Source organism: Macrotis lagotis, chromosome 1 (assembly GCF_037893015.1).
Source record: "Macrotis lagotis isolate mMagLag1 chromosome 1, bilby.v1.9.chrom.fasta, whole genome shotgun sequence".
NCBI classification, from domain to species: domain Eukaryota; kingdom Metazoa; phylum Chordata; class Mammalia; order Peramelemorphia; family Peramelidae; genus Macrotis; species Macrotis lagotis.
In genome coordinates, this window is record NC_133658.1 from 254,527,903 (window position 1) to 254,546,567 (window position 18,665).

Here is an 18,665-nt window from a genome sequence, read left to right on the forward strand (position 1 = left end):
CTTAATAAAAGTCTGTAGTTGGCTTACTGTCTTTATGTGCCAGACCCACTGCTAAGTACTGGGGATAGGAAGGATTTTGATAAGCTTGAGAGTGTTCGAAACCAAGCAGCCAGGTTAATGAAGGGACTTTAGATCAGTCATTAAGGACTGTTTGGATAATGTGGGGATATTCAGGCTCAAGAAAAAGAAGATTTAAAACCAGGGATATTTTGGAGTCACTTAACTATGTTTTTTTAATTTTTCATGTAAATTTTTACACTGTACAAATTAGAGCTTGATTTGTTGTTTTGTTGATTGTCTAGATCAAGGATGGGGAACCTGTTTTCTGCCAAGGGCTATTTGGATATCTACAATATCATTCACCTGCTATATTTGGTCAAACAATTAATTCACCCCTAAAAAGTTTCTAGATTTGTTGAATTTCAAATCCTTACCTGTGGTTGCCATGGCAGCATCAAACTGTGGGCCAGAGGTTCCCCGCCCCTGGTCTACACTTATGAATGCATAGAAATAATGATGATAATGCAGATTAAACTAAAAAAATGTATCATGCATACAATTTGTATTGTTACTGTTAATCGTTTGGCAGCACAGCCCTGCTTAGAGGGTACCTGGTACCTGTCTTCAAATATTTGAATGGTTGTCATCTTGAAAAGAAAATAGACTTGTTCTGTATGATCCCAAAGTAAAAAAAAAAATAAAAAACAGTTGCAATGCATAAGGAGCAACTAGATGGTACAGTGGATAGAGCACCAGATCTGGAACCAAGAGGACTTGAGTTCAGATATGATCTCAGATACTTAATTACCTAGCTGTGTGACCTTGGGCAAGTCACTTAACCCCATTGCCTTGAGAAAAAAAAACTAAAAAAGAAAAAAGAAAACTAAAATAAAAAAGGCAAATTTAATTAAAAAAAGGAAAAACTTTTTTTACAATGAGAGCTAAGAAGAACTGAAGCGAGTCATTTTGGGAAATAGGAAGTAAGCTCTCCATCATCAAAGTTCTTTATTAGCAAAAAAGCTTGATGAAGGACACAGAATAGATTATCAGAGAGGAGATTCTTGACCTAGATGGTCTCTAAGCTCTTTCCTTTTGCGTCCCTTGCTGAAAGTTCTTGGAGCTATTAGAATGAAAGACTACCCTCCAGAGATCCCTGGACCTCAATTTCCTCATCAATAAATTGTAGGGTTTGGACTTGACAGTATCTGAGGTTGATTCCAGCTCTAATTCTAGAATCCTATCATCCATAATTCCTGATAGGTGATCATACTGTACTCAGGGACTAAGCTTAGAGAAAACTCTAAGGGCAGACTTATTTAAGGTAACACAAGTATTACATGACAATCCCACAGCTGATAGAGTTCAAGATTTTAAAGTCTGAAAGATCTTGCCTTGGACTCTTACTAGACTTGCAGGCCCCTCTCAGTTTCCATTTCTTTGTTTCTAGAATGAGGAATATATCTCTCTGCTCAAGGTTGTTGTAAAGACAAAATGAAAAAGCCCTTTACAAACCTTAAAGCACCATATAAATGCTAGCTATTTTGAATCTTGTACAGCCAGGTCACACAAGAGATAGAGACCTAAGCCTAAAGTCAGGAAGACATAAGTTCAAATCCTGCCTCAGACACTTACTAGCTGTCTGGACAAGTCACTTAGCCCTATTTATCTCAGCTTCCCCATCTGTAAAATGAACTGGAAAAGGAAATGACAAACCACTCCAGTATCTTTGCCAATAAAACCCCAAATGGAAACAAGAAGAGTCAGCCACAGCTGAACAAAACAATTATAAATCTTAAACTAGAAGGGACCTCAAAAGCCATATGATCTAGTCCCTTTCTTTTTACAAATGAAGAAACCAAAGCTCAAGGAGTTTATCTGCCAAAAGGCCACACAAGTAGAAAGTATCAGGTGTAGGATTTGAACCTGAGATCTCTGACTCCAGTGTCAGGGCTTGTTTCACTCTGCGATATTGCCACTGACAATAAAGTTTGTTTGGCTAGCCATAAAATTGGTTAAAAGAAGAAGTCACAAAACATATTTCCTAAGAACAACTCTCAAGCCCTGAGAAGAACAAGATTCATTTAAATTTATAATGCACTTTTCTTCCAAAGTTCCCCAGAGTTCCACCTACCACGATAACCCTGCTTTCATTCTCACATCATCTCTGGGCCATAAAGAGAAGGTAGCTTCTAGATCTTTCCTAAGCACTAAGACATTTACTTCCCTGAAAAAAAATTGACATCTGCACAGCCCAATCCAACTTCAGGAGTTCTTTGGACTGATCCTTGCTACTTCTGGTGATGAGCTGACTAATATAATTATGCAAAGTTATGTGCATAGAAAGTAACATCTTGCACTCTAATTATTGGCCAAATCTTTGAAAGAATTCTTGCATAATTTTCCAGAGTAATCAATTCACCTCTTTTCCTTGGCTTAATTAATGTGGTGGGCCAATCTGAGGCCTTCCTCCCCCCTCCCCTCACCCCAAATAAACAGAGCTCTGGATGTCGTTAGCTACTCCAACTACATTAAAAAAAAAAATCTGTTTCACATAAAAGGACAAATGAGAATAAATATTCCCCCATCTTTAATGTACTAACTACATTCTTTTCCACAGATTGTTCTTGTTATTATTTCTCCATTTGAGAGGAATTTGAACACAGTATTCCTTCTTCAGCTCATGACTGCAAAGAGCTAAGGGGCTTAGAAATCTGACACAAGTCAGTAAGCTCTGAAAATGTGGCAACTTCTAAGATCTCAAGATAGTCTGCTTTTCTCTACCTATTTACTCTGCCCCTCCCCCTCATCCTCACCTCTTGATCTGATATTACTGGTTTATGCTGCTTCCTTTACATTTCTTATAAATAAAACATACAGCAGGGCAATCATGACCTGGACAGTGCTGAACAGAGAAGCGAAAAAATTATATGAAGAAGGAAAAAGAAAAGAAATCACCATATAACCCAGGCCTTGCTCTCCTTCAAGTAATGGGCAAGTACCAATTATGATATTTTTTTTAATCTTCAAAGAGGACATTACTGACCTACTGTTGTTGGGCAAAAGTCATCTTTTATAAACTTAGGAATGTTTGGAAGGAGCCAAAGAGACCATTTAGTCCAATTTCCTCATCTCACAGAAAAGGAAACTGAGGCTCAGGGAAGTTGTGGTTTCCACATTGTTACACAGAGGTGGAAGATGAATCCACTTCTTCTAATTCCAGAGCACAAGTGTTCTTTTCACTATACCACACCGCTCTCTTGTTGCCTCTTTTATCGTAATCTGAAGCCATTACACATACATTCTTATGTCCAATAACATGCAACCAACAGCTGGCCATGGTTAAGGGAGTCATTTAGAAAGGAGCAGAGCTAACTGGACTATGCTGTTCAACCATGTGTTCCCACCCTTGCTTACACCATTCTCTGCCTAATCCTACACATTTTGTATAGACTGTGAGACTATGGTTGAAGAATATATTCTCCCTCCTCTCCTTTTCTTCCTTCTGAATTTAACAAACTGTCTTGTAAAGTAATGCTATTCACTAAAACTTTATTTCTGGTCCATCTGAAATGGGGGGAGGGAGGGTTGGGGCAATGTTTTGCTTTAGATTTATTAGAAAATGGAGGCTGGGGAACTATAAAAATAAGTCCATGTTATTACAACAAGCAGACAAAAATTGTCGATTGAGCTCAGGAAAATAAATGATGGGTTGAAACTTGACCATATGCGGTGAGACTAACACCTTTGCCCATATAGCTAAGTTCTCCCCAACCTTTTTTGAAGCACAAGGGGTGGGGTATGTCTCATTTTAAGAATAAAACTTTAACATGCTTCTTATACAACTTGTTGGAAACCTAAGGGCGACTTAGTTTTAACTGAGTCTCTGTCAAAGGGAAAGCCCTTTTTCGAAGTGTGATGGTATGGAGAATTCAAATCCAATGGGATAGAATACCCTGGGATTGGCATTTCTTTTGGTAGAGCTACAACTGTAAATTTATCTCAGGATGCGTGAGCCTACAAAAATCCGCCATCCCCTGTGGTGCATACAAGACCACAGCCACATGAAGAATGAAATTAAACTCCATGGAAATCTTTGACATTTCTAACATTATGCAATATTTGGGTGAAAAGAAAGACAGGAAGATGGGAGGGGCAGAGGGAGGAAGATATCAGAAAATCTTCTCTCCTTCCCAGGGCTTAACCCAGCTATTTCTATCTCCTAATTATACATATCACTGTCACTTCATGGACAGTTTTAAGAGCCACGAAAGAGGACTATTATGTAACTCCCTTAAAGTAGGAAATTAGGAACTCTTGAATGAATTCTGTTACTGTGCTTTAACTTCTGAAAAGTTGGGAAGAAACTACAGTTCTATTTTGAGGTGGGCAAATCCATCCTGTTACTCTGCCCAGAAAACACCACAAGGTTTGATGTATCACCGAAGGTTTCATAACCAAAACAGCTCAAGTAGGTTGAACTGTGGAACATTTAGTTTCTAAATCCTATTAGCCTGAAAAGCAGAGGAATGGTTTCCTCATTGCCAATTATTCAAAAATGCAAATGTTTGAGATCAAATAAATATTCATCTTTTTTTTTCCTTCTAAACTGAATCCAGCAAAATGTTCTGGTCAACAGGATAAAAAGGGAAGTCTGTTTCTAAGAGAGCCATTGCCGGACACATACATAAAGCAGAGCTGCATGAAACTTTTGGGTACTCTGGGCCTAACTGGTTCTTGGAAACATGAGAAAGTCATTTATTCCAAGCCTCAAGCTCCTCCTAGTGGATAAAAAGAAAGGACCTCAGATTTACCAAGATTTCAGAGCTGACGATTGCAATGGACTGGCCTCCCAAAAAGATTTGATACCTCATGTTTAAAGTGAGTTCTTTTTCATTCATTTTCAGATCTAGGATAGTGTGAGAACTTTATCACAATCTAAAATAAGCCTTTGCCTGGGAAGAGCAGTGAGCAATTATTTGTTGTGATGGTGAGGTTGCTAGGCTCAGTGTTAGGGAGAATTTGGGTTCAAATCACATTCCTGACTGACTTGTTGCATGACCATGAGCAGCTCACTTAGCTTTTCTGAGCCTTTTTCTTCATCTGTAAAATGGGGAGAAAAAATGTCTGTCTTACTTCTCTCGCAGAGTTGCTGTGAGACCCAAATGAGATATATTCATATAAAATGCTTTGCAAACTTAAAAAAGAAAAAGAACATTGTGATAACGCTTTAAGTTTGTTGACCCCACATCATAGGAGTCTGGCTATTTAAGCATTTGCATTTTGCCAAGGAGAATAAAAAAAGAACAAAATTTGGATTCAAGCTTTTTTCTTGGCTCCTGAACTTACTTCTCTGACAGAGCTGTTGTGAGACCCAAATGAGATAATTCATATAAAATGCTTTGTGAACTTAAAAAAAAAAAAGGAAGAACCTTATCATAACCCTGTAAGTTTCCTGACCCACATCGTGTAGTCTGACTGTTTAAGCATTTGCATTTTGTCAAAGAGAACAGAGGAGAGCAAAATTTGGAGTCAAGTTTTTTCTTGGCTCCTGAATTTACTAGATAAATTACCTTGGGTTTAACCTTTCTGAACTTCTGTAAGGTAGGGGTTTCAGATTTATGTCTGCTGTTAGCCAATTTGCAAAATTAGAGAGCTGAACAAGAAGATCTCTAACAAGCTTTCTAGTTCTCTTCCATTCAATCACAAATTAAAGGCATTTAATCCTTTCACTTCATCTTACAGATGAGGGAAGCTAAATGACCTCTGACTAGAAGGCAGCCTGAAACAGTAGGAAGGACATTACTAGTGTCAGAGGATGTGGATTCAAATCATACTTACTAGAATCTTGGACAAGTAATTGTTGTTTGTCCTTCATTCTGGAAGACCATGTCATCAGAAAAGTGAAGTCACAATATGCACATGAATTGGATGGGAGGGGGGGCACTGTGCTAAGTCACCAGCCTCACTTTCTTCTTTGGAACCAAATGGATCCAGTCGGCATATATGAATCAGGACCACTGGAGATGGTCCTGAATTTGAGGCAGTAGGTTTAAGTGATTTGCCCAGTCACACAGCTACTGTCAAGTGTCTGAGGCTAGATTTGAATTCCTGTCTTCCTGACTACTGCACCACCTAGTTGTCCTAAACAAAAGTAACAACATCCCTGGATGCCTGTTTCCTCAACTACAAATGAAGAGGACAGGACTAGATGACCTGTGAAGTCTTTTCTAGTTCCTAAGCAATGATCCCAACTCCAGAACTCTTTCTATAGTACTATTCTGCCTCCTAATGCCTTTCCTATGATCTAAAGGGCTCAGTCTATTCTTCTGAGAAATGGGAATTCTATGTAGTTATACAATAATGAGAAAAGGATTTTATGAACTATAAAATGCTATGTATTACTACAAAATGTTCTGCTTTACAGAAGGTGCCAGGACATAATCATCCGATCGGATAGTAAGCACTGGAAAAGGAAGTCTGTAGTAAACCTGCTCCCTTTGCAGTTGAAATTGAAAGCCTTATTAACAAATGTTTGCAACATATAGCAAGTAACTTCTTTTATAGTGATCAGAAGGTGGCAACCACCACTGAATTCTTCAGTCACTGACCAAAATACAGCCCTAGTGGCCATGTTAAGAATCTGACACTATAAATGACTTTAGAATAAAGAATAGGGGGGTTTCCATTTTGTATTAAGTTAATTCTAATTCCTATCTATGGGATAAGCAGCACAATTAATTTACCCCCCCCTTTTTTTGGTCCTAACTTGTAATTTCATGGGTATGAGAAGCTCTCTATGTGAAAACTCCCTCCTCTGATTATGACTGACAACTTGACTATAACTGCTAGCCTTAGTTAGCTAAGGAGACACATACGGGTTAAAGTGACTTTGAAAAGCTATTGTGTCAAAGACAGGACTTGAGTCCAAATGTTCTACTTCCAAGATCCCCTCTCCACTATGCCATGCTGCCTCTCACACCTCATTTCAGATTTAGAAACTAAGGTGAAATAAGTTTTGAGATAGACTTCAAGTTGGCAAATGATGATGGATTTAGGATTCAAACTCCTATTTTCTAACCTCATGTCTAGTGATATTTCTTTTCACTCAAAAATTAAGAACTATACAACAGAAACAGAGTTCATGCTGGAACTGATGTCAATGAATCAGCTACTGCCAAGCTGACCCAAAGCCTAAAGTAAAATGATGTTTTCCACAATTTTCTTGCTCTACGAAGAACAGACCAGATTCAAATCACCAATAACTGTATAGATATATAAAGAAAACATGAAGTTGCATAAAATTTATTTTTTCACCTTTTTTTTCATTTACATCAATCCCATCTGGACCATACAAGGGCACTGAACAATAAATAGCTTGCATTTGATTTTCACTGAAGTCAAGACCTTTTAAAACTTGAATAAGTTATTTACATCACGTGTATTAGGTGATGGGTACAAAACATCAGCATCACAATAAATAGTTATCATCTCCACATCATGAATCATGTTTCCATACAAATTAAATGATCTTTAAAGGCATAGCATACACAACTTTTATTAGGCAACAGGAATGAACCAGATTGGCAAACAATGAAAGAAGAACTATATTTGAAACGCTCAAGATCACAAGTGTGTCATCATAAATTTTAGAATTTAAATCATCTGGGATTTCTTGTTAAATTAAACCATATTGTGCCAGAATTCCCCTCTAATCAAAAAACCATGTGCTTGAAAATGCTTTGCAATGAGGCTTTTTATATATACTTTTATATATATACATATATATATACATATATATGCATATATATATATGTATTAAGAGACATTGATAAGGAGATCTTGGATTTCTTGATGAGCTTTAAATTTAATTCCTCCTCCCCTACTACAAACCAGATACTATTTTGGCAATTTATGTTCCTGCTGCCACAACCAACCTTCACAAGGAAGTCTCACAATACTGCAAAAATTGCATGATGATATTTATAGGTTGTTCATCACACCAACTAATATCATCAAGGACCCAGCTGCACATGCAATGTGACTTTGGCATGAAAAGTCTGTGTAGCAGTGGTATCATGTTCATTTTCACAAACTCACAGGATTTATAGTTCAAAAGAACCTTAGATCATCTGAGCCTCCTCATTTTATAAAGAAGTAAACTGAGGCTCAGAGGGGAAGTGACTTGGCCAAGACCACACATTTATAAATAAAAATCATAGCCAGTATCTGAACCCTGGTCTCAACTACAAATTCAGTACTATGTCACACTGTGATTATCTCTTTTCAAAACACAATCACATCTTCTCACAAAAAAGGATAAAATTAGAGAAAAAAATTTCCTAAGAGGCCTACACAGTAGTAGGATTAAAAAAATTTTAAAGGCAAGAGGCAAGGGGGAGGAAATAAAATCTTCACCCATAAAAATTTGTCTTTTTAAATGGCAGCATGAAATCATAGAATCAAATTTTGATACACTAGAAATGGAACACTTAGTGATGAAATCAGAGATGAGAATCCCTTCCTTCCCTCTTCCCTCCAAAAAAGAAAGCAGATATCTATAGACGAAAAATAAAGAAAATCATGCTAGGGGGAAGAAGACCTTAGAAAACAACTCAGAGGTCTTTGTTTTCAAGTTAAAATAAAGAACATGAGACATAAAAAGTTGAAGGTAAAGACTAAAAGTTACTCCTCACAAAAATGTGAGTTTAAGTAGTCAATATACCTCAATTCTAAAAATTTTTTTAAAATAACAAATATAAAAACAAAATCCTATCTGAAGAAACAAGCATTAGGATTTCCATTTTCCATTGAGCACAAAATTCATTAGAAAGTACTTTCTGTTACCTAAGTTTCCAATAAGGAACAATAGCATGAAAATATTTAGTAAACATACAAAAATATTCAATGTGACTCTTACAAAATGGAGAGTCTAACTTAAAGGAAACTAGTCCAGAAACAAGACATAAAATATGAAATAAAGGGGGAAAATAGTATGCTTCTGCTATTGTAAAACTATGATGCTGTCTTTGTTTAGAGAACAAAGAGCATCCCATGTGCGTCACCCCAGGTGCTTTGCAACAATGCCCCTTTGAATGAGAGGCTAGAAATTGGAATTAAGTTGCTGACCAGTCTATTGCTAAACAACACTCTCCCAAATGTAAGGAGGTGAAGATGTGTGCCCACAAACACAAACACAAACCAAGACACACACACACACACACACACACACACACACACACATACACACACACACAAACCCCAAAAATGCCAAGAATAAAAAAAGTACTAAAGAAACAGTAGTTTATGCCCCTGATTTTGGTTTGGTCTATTCCTAAAAAAAAAAAAAAAAAAACCAAAAAAAAAACCAAACACTCCTATAAACAAAAACAATCTGCTAAGACAAGTGTGGTATTATTGTTATTATTATTTTTAATTTCAAGGGAAAGGATTGCTTTACCACTACTAAGTACATTTATTCTGCTGTGCTAATTGGCCAGAGTGTCCCTTGGAAATCAATGACATTCTCCAAGACTTAAGTGCAGCTGTGCCCAGAGACAGGGGAAGAGCTTGAAGTTCCTTCCAAGCTGGTGACTTTAGAAGGGTAACACCAAAGACTTCGAAATTTTATTGACTCGGGGCTTTTCTACAACACAGCCCAGGAGAACTATCAAAATGGCATGCATGCTTCTCAAATTGGCCAGAATCCCACGTGAAGTCTAAAAATGTTTTTTTTTTCTCTTTTATGGGGTAAGATTTAATTTTTTTTCAATATGGAGTCCCTAGCAGCAATTGAACTGAGTCCAAAAAACAGACTTTCACCCTATTTGTAGTCAATATGTAGAGTGATCCCCTGATTCCTGAGAATGGTCAGCAATTACAAAATGGTCCTTAGGGTCTGAAATTGGAGTACAGAAGGCTGCCATGTGTTCTCACAGGGTTAAGAGACAATTGGTTCCTTTCCTACATGGAGATTTGGGATACTCATTACTGATGGTTTTCATAAAAGCTAAGCTAGATAACATGATGAGAGCTGGCATGAATGGCATTTCACTAAATCCCCTTGCTTCCTTAGGTCAGAATTCCTAAATCTATTAAACACTCTTTCCCTTTCTTGGCAAGTATCAGTTTCAAGGTCTACTGTAAGCCCAACTTTTATTTATTTTTTCACACCTGAATTAAGAATTATGTCCCTTGATGGGGGGAAAAAAGGCCCCAAAGAACTGAAAACCTTTTACATGGTAGTCATATCTACAATCCCTGATGTGGTATCTTCAAACAACCAGCTGAAGTTCACAAAAGGACATAAGAGTTCTATGTCTCCTAAATATGAATCTGTCTGCCATGTTTATTTATGGAAAAGGAAAAGATGACTGAATATTCAGGCTAGTTTTTAAGTGAACAAGATATTCTCTAAACTTAAAAAAAAAATGACTTCTACCCATTCGTCTAATGAGCCTTCAATATTTAACAAGGCTTTTGCATGAGTGCACCATTGCATATAACATCAGTCTCTTTAACATGATCAAGTTTGGTATTTGCAATCTCAGAAAGAGAAGATCAAATGGGTCTCTGGGTATGAGTCTGAGAGTTTCATCAAATAAGCCCAAAGACTTCATGAAACCTTATTGTAGGCTTCTCTTCCTACTTTGAAACTGTGCAAAGCCACTTTTTCAGTGTTTTTTAAATATTTGAATAAATATTACTAGTCTCACACACCCATTCAATTCTTTTTCTTCTTCATCATATGTTTTATTTTGCTCTGCAAATGGCTAGATTAAGAAGATGTGGAGGACCAAAAAACAAGCCTGGCTTTCCAAGTCAAAAGCTCCAAACAAAACAAATTTAAGGAAGTGGAAAACTTCAATAGACAATCTATTCCTGTCAGTGGTTTACTTTCACTCTTTAAGATGGATTTAGAGCTTGGTCAAGTGCTAGAATAGCAATGTTGAAAATACAAACCACCAGACAGATGTACTCTAACCCAGAGGTGTCAAATATGGGACTGGTGGGCCCATAGCACTTTCAAACGTGACTGAACAAGATTAAAATGCAATTTGGAAATCTTTAACAAAAATAAATAAAACATAGATAATAATTATGTCATTTTCTGAGTCAAAATATAGCCTACAGGGATCATTACATATAGTGTAGTGGTCAACATTTTTATTTGAGTTTGACACCACTGCTCTAAGCAAAACAGAGAAACCACCTATTCCAAGTACCATCCTGGTTAGTGGGAATTACCCTAGGGTAGAGATGGAGCAGGGGAACCAGGTAGTGTTAGCTTTGTTTCTTCAAGCCTACACATTTGAAATATCGAGCATCAGATCTCACTTTACCACCAGAGGCTTCACTTGAGAAGGTAACATCAGTTCATGAGGTGTTAGAATATGAAGTCAAGATGTTAAGTATATGTTACTGATGAAGACTCATTCATTTCTTCCATACTGCACAAAGTAACTATATTTAAAGGAGTGATTTTAAACCCAAATATTACTTTGCCCTATGCAGAATTCTTTCAAATTTCTGATATCACTCTTTGAACCAAGTTATGTTTCACAAGAAATACTACTGTATAAGAAACACCCACCCCCACAAAAACTAAGTCCTGGTGGAAGAAAAAGCTTTAGCACTGGCTTCTTTTCAACAAGTTTGCTTTCAAATTGGTCTCACTGGAGCACATTCCCATTCCCAAAGTCGTGGCTGTGGCCTTCTCTCCACTAAAGTTTTCTAGCTTTAAAAAAATCACTGATGAATGCTAACAATGTAGGAAGCCTCAGCTTATTGTTGGTTCATCTTCAATAAGTCCTCTTAACAGGAAACAGATTTTTTTTTATGTAAGTGAAGAGTGGCAGCTCTTTGACCTTTTTTTTTTTCAGTCTCAGAGGATTTGAGCTACATCTGCCATACTGTCTAAAGAATTAGTTGAGTGCCTTATCACTCTGTCGACACAATTCAGAGGCATCTCAGTGGCTGATTTTCACTCTGTTGAAGTTTAGGGAAAATTCTCAGAGACCCACTTGTATCATTAGATTATTAGATCTGCCACAGAGGTGATGACACCTTTAAAAAATAATTGATTATGAGGCTGGTGAGATTGAAAGGAATGCCATGAACACTGGACCATAGTAGGGTAGAACCAGATCTGGGTCTCTAGCCTGGCAAATTCAGTCCTGTTATTTTTATAAAAAGTGGAAAGTTAAAAGTGACACCATAGAATTGCAAGCAGATTTCTTTATAAATAATTTTATATGACACTCAATGCCTCTCCCCAAATGTACTAAGTACGATTATATCTCACTACAAAGAAAATTTTAAATAAAAATAAAGCAACAATAGAACAGTTCTAAACCAAAACAAGATAGTTCTTTGCAGTCTTCATCTCATTAACAACTATTGCCACATGATGACCTAAATAATGGTCATTAAGCCACTTTCATGGGGCCCTTCATGAATATCTTGACCAAGCCACCAATTTCTTCATATTCACACCCACTCAATTTAATGATAATTGAATAGGGGCAAAACTGACCCAATGAGATGTGTGTAGGTACCCACCCCACTCCTATTACTTTGCAAAAGGGTTCAGTTAACTGAATTTGTAAAGTCTCCTCTCCTGTAAAGTCTCTTACTGCATGATCCATATACAACTATCATGATCCATATACAACTATCATAAGTAGTCGTTAATAATAATACATCATCTTGTTCCATCAGTAATGTGCAAAATAAGGTTCTTGATAACAGATGAGCAGTCTATGACGTGAGCTTTGAGTAACTTGGAGGAGAGAATCGCCTTCGTAGGTATTTCAGGACATAAAGGGGAAGACAGCTGACCAAGGTGATGACTGTGACCTTCCACAAGAATGACACAGTGGCAATGAAGTAAACATCTGCAATAACAAAAAAAGGAAAACATCACTAAATTGAATCTAGTGTTTTCAGAATTGTATATGACCTGGGGAGGGGGGGACTCATATGCTACTCAAAAGGAAAAATACTCCACAGAGAAAATGTATTAAGTCCTGGTATCTTTATCTTTCCTGTACCTCCTCAGATTGTCTTCCTATAATTAAATCTGCTTCTACTGATGGCTATATAATTAGTTACTCTTTTTTTTAGGCTGACCTTCAAAGCTTTCCACACTTTGGCCCCCATCTACTTCTCTAGCCTTAGCTCAAATTATTATTCTATTCATGCCTTATTCTCTAGCCAAAGTGAACTACTTTCCTGTCTGTTCATTCTAATTTCTTTTACTTGGAAATTCCTCCCAGGCCCATTTATTCCAGTCAGACTTCTACTCTTCCTTAAACACCAAATTCAAATGTACCTTCTACATAAATTTGTCCTGGTTTTCACATGCTAGATTTGATTACCCCCCCCATAATATTCTGTACATCATTTGGAGGTGCTTATTCTTCCTAGAAGCAATTAGTTCTGTATAACCAAAATATATAGCTAAAATATAAGTCTCTTGAAAGGGGTCATATTTTTTTTATTCCCCACAGTTATCTTGCATACAATAGCTGCTCAAAAATGAATGAATAGCAGCTCACATTTCTACATCATTTGAAAGTTTGCAAAAAAGTTTCCTCCATAACACCCCCCGAGGTGATTATTTGCAAGCATTATTTTTTCCCCATTTTCTAGGAGAATATATCAGAGAGATTGTGACTTTTCCAAGGTCAAATGACTAGAAAGTAGGAGAATCAAGACTATGGTTCATATCTCCCAGTCACCTTGGGAATGCTCTATCCAATGCACCACACTGTCTTCCCATACTTTTTGCTACATAACAAGAGTCTCTCTGGGTGGTTTTTTTTTTAATTTGGGAATTTTCTGACTTGGGATTCTTTGTCTCCTTTGAGCTCTGAAACTATATTCTGGATCCTTCATTTCAAAGAGATAATCCAGTATTCCCTTTGGCCAGTTTGAGTTCACCAGAAATCTACTATCTGTACCTGAAATAAATTCAAAGTAAGTTGAGTTGCTCATGTGTTGTGATCTTCCATAAAGATCAGTTCTGTACAAAGGAAATGAGGGCACAAACTTCTCTGAGTACAAGACATAGTGATTGGTATTTATGAATTTTGAGAGAGGAGGAGTGACATCTTGTGGTTCTCCGAAGTATGTGGAGAAAATTCTACTGAGGGGAAATTATGTAGTAACCAGATTAACCAAGCAATGGCATACCCTGTCTTCTTACAATCCTAAGTAAGAGAAAATAAGAAACCATTGTCTGGATGTCTTCAGGTTTAACAAGGAGAAAGCCAGAGGTATCCTCTGGGCTCCAGTTCAACTTCTGCTGGTTATATAAAAGTCATGAGTATTCTCTTTTTTAGGTTCACCAGAGCTACTGGAGTGCAGTTTCCTCCAGGAGAGTATTCCTAGACATCTCAGTTCATACAGATCTTTCCTTCCTAGAGACTCTCATAGTCTCTGTCTATAGGGACTCCTGCTTGTCTCTGTTATTCACTTGCCAATCATCCTCCCTGGCTTTAGGCTGTCAGTTATCTTTATAAAATAATTTGTTATATTTATTTATTACCATTGTATATTTCTTTAGGGTTTGCAAACTGCTTCACAAACATTAGCTCATTTTGATCCTCAAAGCCAAATAAATGAGTATAAGTTCATCCCAATTTTGGAGATGAGGAAATGAGAACTCAGGGTATTGAAAAGTAAATCTATCTATCTATCTATCTATCTATCTATAAGCATTTATTAAATACTATGTTCCAAAAACTATGTCAAATACTGGGTACACAAAGAAAAATGAACATGAATCCTTGCTCTCAAGAAGTCTGCATTCTAATGAGGCAAACAACATTTCATGAGCCTTAAAACTGCAGGAAATTATTGGGACACCCTGTAGCAATCAGAATTTACAGAAAAATACAGAACTGATGGAAGGCAACCTTGGAGGCTCAAGCAGCTGAGGGACAGAACAGAAAAGAAGGGAACAATGGGAGTGGAAAAACCTTCTAGAGGAACCAGTACTTGAGCTGAATCTTAAAAGAAGTCTGGGATTCTATGAGTCAGAAATTAGAAAGGAGAACATTCTAATGACAGAAGATGGAGTATTTTTATGTATAAGTAATAGCCAGTAGACCAGTATGATTTGCCCCGATTGTCCAGCTAGTAAGTAGGGCTCAAACCTAGGTCTTCGGATGAAATCCAAAGCATATTCACTATTCCACATTGCCTCCAATTATGCTGTAAGATTCTCAAGGCACAGGGACATAATTTAGACTTCTCTGTGCTTCATACATCCTGTTGAGAATACAGTCTATAATCTACTTCCTAGCTCACTGAATACATAATAACTTTGACACATCAGAGAATTTTTTCTAAGTTTTCCTGCTTACTGTTGTTCAGTTGTCATTTCTGACTCATTGTGACATGTGGTGGGGGGGGGGGGGACGGAGTTCTTAGCAAAGAAGTGGAGTAATTTAACATTTCTTTCTCCAACTCATTTTAAAGATAAGGAAACTGACTTGTCTAGGGTCATACAATTAAGCTAGTAAAGCTTAATTTGAATTTAATTGAGGCTAAATTTGAACTCAGGAAGATGAGCATTCCTGACTCCAGGTCAGTTCTCTACTCACTGTGCTACCTTCCTATTTATAGAGATGTCATTTTTGCTCACAATTAACCACTTCGTTGGAATTTTATTAGGCTAATGAAGGAAATTATATCTAATAGCTCTTCCAAATAAAGAAATAATAAGATAAACCCAAAGAGTCCAGCCATTGGGATAAAAACTCGCTCTTTGATAAAAACTGCTGGGATAATTGGAAGTTAGTATAGAAGAAACTTAGATTAGACCAATACCTCACACCCTTTACCAAGATAAGATCCAAATGGTTACAGGACATAGACATAAAAAACAATACTATAAGCAAATTAGAAGATCAAGGACTAGTCTACCTGTCAGATCTATGGAAAGGGGAACAGTTTATGACTAAGGAAGAGTTGGAGAACATCACCAAAAACCAATTAGATGATTTCGATTACATTAAATTAAAAAGTTTTTGCACAGATAAAACCAATGTAATCAAGATCAAAAGAAAAGTAGTAAATTGGGAAACAATCTTTACAACTAATGATTCTGACAAAGGACTCATTTCTAAAATATACAGAGAACTGAGTCATATTTTTAAAATAAAAAGCCATTCCCCAATTGACAAATGGTCAAAGGATATGCAAAGGCACTTTACAGATGAGATCAAAGCAATCCATAGCCATATGAAAAAATGCCCTAAATCATTAATTATTAGAGAAATGCAAATTAAAGCTTCGCTGAGGTACCACCTCACACCTCTCAGATTGACCAGTATGACCAGGAAGGATAATGATCATTGTTGGAAGGGATGTGGGAAATCTGGGACACTATTACACTGTTGGTGGAGCTGTGAACTCATCCAACCCTTCTGGAGAGCTATTTGGAACTATGCCCAAAGGGCAACAAAAATGTGCATACCCTTTGACCCAGCAATACCACTACTGGGTCTATACCCTGAAGAGATGAGGAAAAAGGGTAAAAACATTACTTGTACAAAAATATTTATAGCAGCCCTGTTTGTGGTGGCAAAGAATTGGAAATCCAGTAAATGTCCTTCAATTGGGGAATGGTTTAGCAAACTGTGGTATATGTATGTCATGGAACACTATTGTTCTATTAGAAACCAGGAGGGACGGGATTTCAGGGAAACCTGGAGGGATTTGCATGAACTGATGCTGAGTGAGATGAGCAGAACCAGAAAAACACTGTACACCCTAACAGCAACATGGGAGTGATGTTCAACCTTGAAGGACTTGCTCATTCCATCAGTGCAACAATTGGGAACAATTTTGGGCTGTCTGCAAAGGAGAGTACCATCTGTATCCAGATAAGGAGCTGTGGAGTTTGAACAAAGTACAAAGACTATTCCCTTTAATTCGGAAAAAAAAAACCCAGATGTCTTATGGTTTGATCTGGTTACCTCTGAGAATTCTGTTCTCTTTAAGGATATGATTTCTCTCTCATCACACCCAATTTGGATCAAGGTACAACATGGAAACAAAGTAAAGACTGATGGAGTGCTATCTGTGGGGTGGGGGTGGGGGGAGGGAAGCAAGATTGGGGGAAAATTGTAAAACTCAAATAATATCTTTAATAAAAATTTTAAAAAAAACTTAAAAAAAGAAATAATAATAATAGTGTGCATTAAATAACACTTTGTCATTTGCAAGCACTTTACATCTGTTATCTCACTTCACTGTCACAACAACAACTGCTCTAATGGTGATACCTGGATCTGAATCACAGTCAAACAATGGGAGGTTAAGCTAGAAGTCAAATACAAACTGAGTGTGATTCAGTAGAAAGAATAATGGAACCATAACTATAACTTTCACAGACATTTAACTTCTCTGGGCTTTAGTTTTCTCAACTATAAAATGCGGAGCTTAGTTTTTCAAGTTTCCTTCTAACTCTATAATTTGATGACCCTAAATCCATCTTCATGGTCCAACTGAATTATTTACAAAACTGGACTTTGTTCGGTTGTTTAAGTCATGTTCAATTCTCTGTGATGTCATCTGAGGTTTTTTTTTTTATTTTTTCCCTTTCTTTCTTTCTTTTTTTTTGAGTCAATCAAGATTAAGTGACTTCTAGGGTCACAGAACCTAGTAAGTGTCTGAGGCCACATTTGAACTTGGATCATCTTGACTCCAGGGCCCACAGTCTAGCCACCACACCACCTAGCCACTCATATTTGGTATTTTATTTCTTTTTTTTTTTTTAGGTTTTTGCAAGGCAAATGGGGTTAAGTGGCTTGCCCAAGGCCACACAGCTAGGTAATTATTGAGTGTCTGGGACCAGATTTGAACCCAGGTACTCCTGACTCCAGGGCTGGTGTTTTATCCACTGTGCCACCTAGCTGCCCCTTTATTTGATATTTTCTTGACAAAGTTACTGAAATGGTTTTCCATTTCCTTCTCTGGTTCATTTTACAGATGAAGAAACTGAGGCAAGTAGGATTAAATGACTCAATCAAGGTCATACAGCTACTAAGAATCTGAGGCTGGATTTGAACTTAGACTTTCCCGACTCCAAACCTAGCACTCAAGACTTAATGGAATTCACCTAAGACATTTAAAAATTATAGAGATCCACAGACAATGCTTATAAATATTTTTGGAAATGTAGGAAACAAGCAGTGATTCAAAAATGAAAAAAGATGTACAACTATCTTTGACCTTGGGAACCAAATAACCCTGGCTTAAGCATTTAATAGAGCAAATAAACTTGAGTTTTTCTTGCACTGGGCTGGCAAGATTGGATTGCCATAGGAATATCCATAGTAAAACACAGTGACTATCAGGTCAGCTGAATGACTCACATGCAAAAGATTAATGAAGCTGGGAAAAGAGAAAAACTTTCATTTTAAATCTGTCAGTCAATTCTTCTGTTACTATCACCTGAAAAGGTGTTGACCTCTCTTTTTGGAATGACTTTAATTAAGATGTTAGGGACACTGTGCACAGCTCTTTATAACTACTAATCCCAAAGGATCATGTTGCAACCTGATAGTGACCAACTTTGGAGTAGCCTAAGAGATTCATTCATTCAATGAACACTTACTGACGGGTTGCTCTATATTAGGTACTGTGAGGGATAC

General features: G+C 37.1%; 1 protein-coding gene across 5 annotated transcripts in view; it reads right to left on the minus strand.

Annotated features, from left to right (window-relative positions):
* Positions 1–9,725: 9,725 nt before the first annotated feature.
* ATP9A (ATPase phospholipid transporting 9A (putative)) overlaps positions 9,726–18,665 on the minus strand; it is a 220,876-nt gene continuing 211,936 nt past the window's right edge. For all 5 annotated transcript variants that reach the window (XM_074210265.1, XM_074210262.1, XM_074210263.1 and 2 more), the window contains one exon: positions 9,726–12,893. In XM_074210265.1, coding sequence (XP_074066366.1) covers positions 12,757–12,893 — 137 coding nt within the window. In that variant the 3' untranslated portion in view covers positions 9,726–12,756. The remainder of the gene's footprint in view (positions 12,894–18,665) is intronic.